Source organism: Rhinichthys klamathensis, unplaced genomic scaffold (genome assembly GCF_029890125.1).
Source record: "Rhinichthys klamathensis goyatoka isolate OS25496 unplaced genomic scaffold, OSU_Roscu_1.1 h1tg000527l_1, whole genome shotgun sequence".
Taxonomy (NCBI): Eukaryota; Metazoa; Chordata; class Actinopteri; order Cypriniformes; family Leuciscidae; genus Rhinichthys; species Rhinichthys klamathensis.
This window is the reverse complement of record NW_026607004.1, coordinates 1,031,537-1,040,365: the sequence shown is the minus strand read 5'-3', so window position 1 is coordinate 1,040,365 and position 8,829 is coordinate 1,031,537. Positions and strand designations below refer to the sequence as shown.

Genomic DNA, 8,829 nt, shown 5'->3' with positions numbered 1-8,829 from the left:
TTTTGACCAGGTAAAATAAGTGTTTTCTTACAATACTAATGAGAATTTTTAATTAAAGTATATTACAAACTTTTAATTTAGACCCTAAAGAATGATATTAGCTTGTACAAAAATGGCATTATATGACCCCTTTAATACATCGTTGTCGTGTAAACGTACCCTTAAAAAATTAAATGTTGAAGCAAAGAGCTGAAACTTTTATTCACAGTGAGAAGTGAAACGAGTAATCCTCACTGACATGTCCTTTGTTTGTTTTGCTGATAAATCAGTTATAAAATCAGAAGTGTGTTTCAAAGGTCATGCATTTTCACTTCACTAAAGATCATCCTCTTAGTCTTTGCATGTTTTTAATTCGAAGATACTTTGGAGACATTTGTTGAAAACATTTAAACTCAACACGAAAGTAGTGTCTATTGTGATTACACACTTCTGTAGTGTGATTATTTCAGACTGAAATAGGGTTGTTGGTTTTGTGAGTAAATTGTTGTGATTATGTCAGTGTCACTGTTTAATGTGCATGACCATATAAATGTGTTTGTCTCTTCATGTGATGAATAGGTTTATATGTGTGTGCGTGTGTTTTTATACTTATGTGATTGAGTTAATGTGTGTTTGTCATGACAGTTAATTATTATGTGTGTGATATAATCAAATGCGTCCCGTTGTATGATGAATGGGTTTCTGTGGAAGTGATGTGTGTGCACGCGCGCGCGCGCGCTTACTGGAATGTCACATGACTCGTGTCATATGACCATTGCTGTATAAGTTCAGTAGCACGCGGCTGGTCAACAACAGAGAGTTTCAGACTTGCAGATGCGCGGAAGGACGAGAGGGACACACACCTGTTTCCTTGCGTCCGTTCATTGTTAAACACCCCGCGCGCTGTATCGGTAAAGCACTTATACCGTTATATCTGCTGTCGGGCCGTCATAAGGATGCGCGCGCTCTCCGTCATTGTTTTGTTCGTGTTTATCGGCGGGTCCGCGGCCGATACTCCTGCAAACTGCACCTATGAGGACCTGCTGGGCACCTGGATCTTCAGTGTGTCTGATGTGGGTCAGGATCGGACCATCGACTGCTCCAGCACAGGTCAGACCAGGCAACCATCAGTGCGCTTTTCTCTTCAACAAGGAAGATCAAGTTTACTTTCGGTTTCATGTTGAGGGTTTCCCCTGAAAAGTCTGTGTATCTTTGCCCTATTGTTTTGTACACGCTACTATACAACAACACAACTCTGCTACTGTTTTGGTACCATGGTACAGTGATTAGATCAGAATGGTAATTACTTTAGCCTCATAATTTGACATGTACCATGCTACTAGTACTGAATCTTTACCATGATTAGACCTTGACTAGACCTTATTCACAGCAGCGCCATCTTTGATTTTTAACGGGAATGAAAGCGAGGCTGTAAGTAAAGTTAGCTTAAAGTTTGACATTCGTTAGACATTCGGTTTCATTCATCGGGTTGCAGCCCAAAACCAACTCAGATATACATGAACATATACCCTTTTCATAGCACAAGGCTTAATTTCAAGAAATAAAATGTATATTAGCCCTATTAAACAATTTAAATGTATTATATTGTTATATCAAGCTAAGCCCTTTTATTGCACAGGGCTGTTTTTGGAATTAGCATGTTATGTTTTATAATAATTTTGGAATTTTAAATGTGTGAGAAACCGTAAATCCATGAAACTACAACACCGTTTGACGTAGCCTATCAAACTCGAATATTATTCCCTCTATTGCACAATTGTTCAGATTATTAATCTGGTATTTTCATATAATTGAACCCATTTAAATCCATTAAACTACAACACTGTTAGACCTAAAGGTATCAAACCAACTTTAAATTACTCATCATGTTATTATCTACATATGTTCTCCACATTCAATGCTGTAAAATAAACTTGGTTGGCTGTTAAACAGGGAAGCCGGTGACAACAGTGACTGTGGACCTGCAGAAGTTGTCTCTAGCTGTGGATGATCTGGGACACACTGGCTTCTTCACGCTCATCTATAACCAGGGGTTTGAAGTGGTGATCAAGGACTACAAATGGTTCGGGTTTTTCAAGGTAAGCGTGATGAGACACTTTTAGTCTCGGATGACACCACATGACTGATCAGATGACGGGTTTCACAACAGAAGGGAAATTCTGACATCAGCTCTTTTGTGTTTCTGTGGTCTGCACTGCTGTGTTTAGCTCAATAAATGTGCTAGGATTTTACAAGTGCTATCTTTTTTTAGTGACTAGATCTGGTTGGTTTAGTATTATGACTATTATAGTTTAGTAATATTTTGAATTTGATATTTTCAGAGTTTAATTTCTAATTAGTTTAGTTTTTTTTTGCATTTTAACTATACACATGAACATACAATTCCATGCAACAGAAAACAAGAACAAAAAAAAGAAACCGCCTCTTAGTATTTTACATTGATAGTCTATACCTCGTCTTATATTAACACCTTTCCAAGTCCACCACATTTTAAGAACGATCATATTTGTCCCTTAAAATATAAGTCATCTTTTCCATTGATATTTGTTACCATTTCTTTTAGCCAATGTCTTATACTTGGTGCACAATACTTTTACAATTTAAAGAAATAAGCCGTTTTGCTTGAATGCGTACATTTATAAATATATACTCTTTCTTTTTTAACTAGATCTCCTTAGGAAGTGTAGTTTAAGTTTTACTGATTTGTGCTTTGTCTTTTTATTTTAATTATTATTCGTTTTTTAAAATCTTTTAGCTTTTTTCTCTAATTTAGTTTGTCTTTTTATTCCACTTATTTCAGTTGTTGTACTCATTCATGTTTATTCTGTAAGTAGTATTAAAGAGGAAGGGATGATCACGTTCATTCTTGGCTTATACTGCGATCAGTCACGCCACATCAAAGAGCGTCAATGGCATTTATTGATTGAATTAGATGATACAATGGACATAATTTGACATATGAGACTCTGCTTCTTAAGTAACAAAACATGGAGCTTATTGCGATCATTGGTGGTTCATGGTTGTGTACACATGCGTACCGAAAATTCATAGTACAAATACATATATCGTTACACCCTAGTGTCCACGAATTAAGAATTCGATCCCACTATTTATTAATTTGTTCCCTTGTTTTAGTAAATCGTTGCCACGTTTACAACTATTACAACATGGCCATTATGTAGTAAATCGAGGGAACAAATGATTATATTGTGTGCACGATTTACTTAAAACAAGGGAACAAATTAGTAAAACATGCTGACGTATTGGAACAAATTGTTAATATGCATTTATTTTTTCTCGCATGTCATGTGCGAGGCTCTGTATATTTCTGTAGTTTTTGATAGTTTCAGTCAACAATAACACGGAGTTCAGACGATATGGACTCAACAGAACGGACCGTTGCCTTCACATAGAAATTTACAAACAATTATGACACGTTTTTTAAAATGTAGTTTTGCACAACCCTAGTATCGTGATGCTTGGGATTTACATAAAATGTTTGTCATTTTAAAAAACGTCGAGTCCTAATAATAAATGTCTGAAAGTGGATTAAATACTGTGCTTTAAAAGTAACAGTGAGTATTTGTGTTTGGTCACACTTTAGTTAAGGGTCCAATTCTCACTATTAACTGACATTTTGCCTCAAACTCCTAATTACTGTTTATTAATAGTTGGAAAGATTAAGTTTAGGTAGGATAAAGGCTGTAGAATATGGTCATGAATTAAGAAGTACTAATAAACCACCAATATCCTATAAATATGCAAGAACTGATAAGAATGTAAATGTGTAACTTGAAATGCAATGTAAGTCGCTTTGGATTTAAAAAAAAAAGCATCTACTAAATGTAATATACATACTAATAAGCAACTAATAGTGAGAATTGGACCCTAAATTAAAGTGTTACCTTATTTATTTTAATTTTTTCTCTCTCTGTGTGTCTAGTATACCCAGCAGGGTTCAGAGGTGACCAGTTACTGCGATCAGACGCTGCCCGGTTGGGTTCATGATGTTTTGGGGAATAACTGGGCCTGTTTCACTGGGAAGAAGGTGCAGCCCATCCCCCCCCGAATCGACCGCAATCACATGCTTGGATTCGATCACCAACTGTGAGTGTTTGATTGTGTCAGCTGTGCTCGTGATTGTCTCTTATCTCGCTGTCTATCTTGATGAGATCTCATGTGATTTCATCTCCCCTGCACTGCATGAATGAATGATTGATGTTTATTGGTAACAAACATCTTGTATGATCTCTAGGCTCATGAAGTTGCCTTACACAAACAACATGGCGTTTGTGGATCAGATAAACTCCGTCCAGAAGTCCTGGAAAGCGACGACGTACAGTCTCCATGAGACCTTCACTATACAGGACATGCTGAGAAGATCAGGAGGACGTGCCTCCAAGATCCCACGGTACACACACACACACACACACACTTTCATTGGCGCAGTCAGGCTTCTGTGTGTAAATTAATAATGGATGCCTTTAAAACTGATTTCCAGCTCAAAATATCTGGTGCAATTTATTTAGAAGTAATGATTTCTCGATTTTTATCTATTCTCATTTTGATCAACCGATGTTGTTAATGTTTAACCAATGTTGTTAAATCTCAGTAGTCTTAGTCCATGCTGATTTCAGTTAATGCTTGAACAAAACTTCACTAAACTGACTGTACAAAATATATCTCCAAATGAATCGATTGGTTACAGAATAGAAGCTTGTTTCCGCCACGGAATAAAACAATTTAAAAGGTAATTGCGACTTTTTATCTCGCAATTCCGACTTTTTTTTATTTCTTGTGAGGTATAAACTCGTAATTGCAAGTTAAAGTCCAATTTTGAGGAAATAAAGACTGACTTTTTTCTAAGAATTGTGAGTTTTATATCGCGTAATTCTGAGAAATGAAGTCAGAATTGCGAGATGCAAACTATAATTTTTTTTAATTTTTTTTATTCTGTGGCGGAAACGAGCTTCCATATTACAGAATAATAATAGCAGCCCAATTTTATTAAGAAGATAAATGGTCAATTAATGATTTCTCTCTCTCAAAACTTGCAATTCTATACAAGTAGGAAAAATAGAATAGACAATATATTGGCCAGTTCTATTCTCCATTTAAAGCCTATGTCAGCTCTAGAGTTGTTGATTTGAAGTACTATAAATTAATGAATGCTATGACATCTTTTGAAATGGAATGGTGTTTTTTTTTTTTTTTTTTTGGTGTTTACTTTGTTTGTTTTTTTGGAATTTGTCAAATTGATTGTATAGAATAAAGTTGTTTTTTAAATATAAAAATCTCTCTCTCTCTCAGACGTGTCAGGCCTGTGACTGTTGCTGCAGACCGTAAGATGGCAGCTGGTCTTCCAGAACAATGGGACTGGAGAAACGTGAACGGGCTCAGTTATGTCAGCCCTGTCCGCAACCAAGGTGTGTGTGTGTGTGTGAGAGGAAATACTGCAACCAAAACAGTTGTTCAGCTCTGAGCAAACACTGACTGAAGCATGTCATTTTATATTATAAACGTCTTCAATGCAGTGCTTTACACCTACAGTTGAGTCGGTCCTGGGATAAACATCAATATGCTACTATTGATTGTGTTCAATCTGAAATCCTGGGAGTGTGTGTTATTGACAGTGATGAAGCTGTTCTTACTGGAACCGCCTGACAAATGATCCTAGAAACACTACCAGGAAATTACAAGCTCTTTCTCTAATCTGTGTTTGGCTGTTTCTCATGTATTTCCCCAGCAAATGTTTATTTATTTAATGTTTAATATTTTATTTTAAAATTTAAGTGTATAAAAATGATTGAATTTAAGTTTCTGGAGAAGCCACCATTTCTTTTTGCCCTCATAAAAAGTGCAGGGATGTTTTTGAATGACTATGATTTGTCTAATTTCAGTATTACTATTATAGTTCATAATACTTTGAATTAGCTTGTATATTTGTTTTCTTTTTTTATTTTAGTCTGTCATTTCTGCTTTTTGTCTTTTTTGTGTTTGTTCAACTTTTGGATACTAGGATGTAACGTGTGTGTGTGTATATATATATATATATATATATATATATAATGTATGTATATATTACACACACACACACACACACACAAACCACTGATCCCATTTTCTTCTGGTACATGCAGTAACTACACCCATTTTTTTTTTATTTTTTTTTTACTACACATATCTCCGTTGAGAATTAGCCATCTATTCTAAGGAGGAAGCATTTTTGGCAAGAAACATTTCGCTAATTTTATTTTAGGCTAGTAGATGTTTTACCAGCTTTTAAAAGTGTAATATTTTGTACTGAAGTTTTGCGGTCCTTTGAGCAAGTTGGTTGGGTCACTAATTTGTGTATTTAAAGCCGTGACTTTTTCGTAAGATATCTGACCATTTTTGACCCTGGAAAGGTCTGTTTTGGATTTGTATCTTTCCACTTGCTCTCGGGTTTACAGTCTCACCTTCCCTAGTCCGTCTTGTACGGTCGAAGAGAAACACATATTTCTCTCTGAAATAAGTGCGAGTGGATGATCGGCTCTTCAGGCGCTGGTTGCCGTGTCTGGAGTGGCTCTTTCCTTTCAGAGTCCGATAGTTTCTGCCTTTTGTGAAGAGCTCCTTCAGATGCTCGGGATACATTCGAGAAGGAAGGAGAGCGGGTTAAGGATGTTTCTGTAGGATGAGGAAATGAGGTTGTGAATGGTCCTTTTTCACCTGTAAATGATTTCTTCTTTCTTTCTCAAGCTCAATGCGGCAGCTGTTACTCTTTTGCCACTATGGGAATGCTTGAAGCACGAGTCCGAATCCAGACGAACAACACCCAGCAGCCAGTGTTCAGTCCTCAGCAAGTGGTGTCCTGCTCCCAGTATTCTCAAGGTAAAAGCATGCGCTGATGCCCTGAGGCAAATGTTTAATATGACCCGTATCTGTGCCGAACTTCAGAGTCTGCGTATTTGCAGTTATAAAACTGTGACTGTTTGCTTTTCCAACACCCTCAGGGTTATGGTTACACAATCCGATTGAGATCAGAATGGATTCATTGCATAAATGTTTGACTTGGTCCCCCCCCTCCTCCTCCTGTAGGTTTTGTAAGAAAAGAAGAAAAATCAGTAACTCTTTATTTTACAGTGCCTTTGTTAAATGTACTTACTATAGTAACAACAGTAATTTATGCATTATTACATGCAACTACCCCTTATCCTAAACTATTAAGTACATTTACTAGTAAGTACATGTTGTTTATTGATATTCCTCCACACTTAACTGCATAATTACACTGGTTACTTTATTTTAAGGTGTTTTAGTTACAATTTCTTTAGGGATATAGACATGTATGCTTTTATATATTGCAAAGCTTTAATGAAAATAAAACATTGTTCAGTTGTGTAAAGTTTCAGAATAAGCACTTTTTCCATTTAACTACATTAAAATTGGGAGAGGAATGAACAAACTATGTTAAAAAAGGATGTTTGTTTGTTTTTAGATTACTTTTTTTTTTATGTGAATGCTGGTTTTTTTTAAATAATGGATATCATCATTATTATTAATAGCAATTCTGTTATTTGTTATACCATACACATTATTGTATAATTTGCAATCGTCATAATCATATTGTCACTACAAATATATAACATTTGAATGTGTTTTTTTCATAATTGTGCAATTAAATGGATGTTCTGCCGTTCATGTTTTGGATTTGTAAGGGTTTTGTCTTCTGTACAGGTTGTGATGGAGGTTTTCCATACCTGATTGGTAAATACATCCAGGACTTCGGGATTGTGGAGGAGAGCTGTTTCCCGTACACCGGAGATGATTCTCCCTGCAAAGTCCCTGAGAAATGCACCCGTTACTATGCCTCCGACTATCACTACGTGGGTGGTTTTTACGGGGGATGCAGCGAGGAGGCCATGATGCTGGAGCTGGTCAAGAACGGACCCCTAGGAGTGGCACTGGAGGTGTACTCAGATTTCATGAACTATAAAGAGGGCATCTACCATCACACCTTCCTCCGCGACTCCAACAATCCCTTTGAGCTGACCAATCATGCCGTGTTGTTGGTGGGGTATGGGAAGTGCCATAAGACCGGGGAGAAATACTGGATCGTGAAGAACAGCTGGGGATCCAACTGGGGCGAGAACGGGTTTTTCAAGATCCGCCGTGGAACGGATGAGTGTGCCATTGAGAGCATTGCTGTAGCTACTACGCCAATCTCCAAACTTTAAGTGCGTGTAGATGAATTGGCCAGTTGTAACGAGCACAGTCAAAGTCATGTTTCTGGGCATTTTTATAATCGCAATTCTGCAGCCTAAACAAAGGGAAAACAGCAACAAAGTTGTAAACTTGTAATTTCTTTCTTGAAAACAGGTTTCTTTTTCTCCATGACCTCCACTAGACGGGTTAGGTGATGAAAGAAGCAATGTAGAATAGTAACTTCACTGTCTTGTAATTCATCTTTCTCTTTCAGATTCCTTTTAATAGCAAACGGTGTGAAATTACAAGACCCGATAGACTTGATTCGGTCTCATTTCTCAAACATATTAAACCAACCTCAGCCTGCTTCAAAGTGGGTTTTTTAAAAAAAAATTTTTAGCTTCGAGGTTCTCCTCTTTGGTCTGGCTCCATGTGACCGTTGACGTCGGATCTGTCTCAGAGCGTTGACTTTTCCTGTCGCTGGCCTCTGGGGAATTTGTTCATCTGTGCCTTTTCCAGTCCTTTCTCTTGCCAGGCGCCCTTTTACAGAACAATAGTGGAGCCACTCGGTTTCCGTCCCTTCAACTCGAAGCATCTAGTCAAGATGTTCTTTTTGCTCAGATCCACATGAGAATGAATCTTCGA

General features: G+C 37.0%; 1 protein-coding gene across 1 annotated transcript; it reads left to right on the top strand.

Annotated features, from left to right (window-relative positions):
- Positions 1–759: 759 nt before the first annotated feature.
- On the top strand, positions 760–8,328 carry ctsc (cathepsin C). Its single transcript, XM_056238595.1, has 7 exons — positions 760–1,089; positions 1,933–2,078; positions 3,944–4,107; positions 4,256–4,411; positions 5,311–5,426; positions 6,739–6,870; positions 7,717–8,328. Exons 1-7 carry the CDS (start codon positions 936–938, stop codon positions 8,214–8,216), a joined length of 1,368 nt encoding a protein of 455 aa, XP_056094570.1. The 5' UTR covers positions 760–935; the 3' UTR covers positions 8,217–8,328.
- Positions 8,329–8,829: the final 501 nt, after the last annotated feature.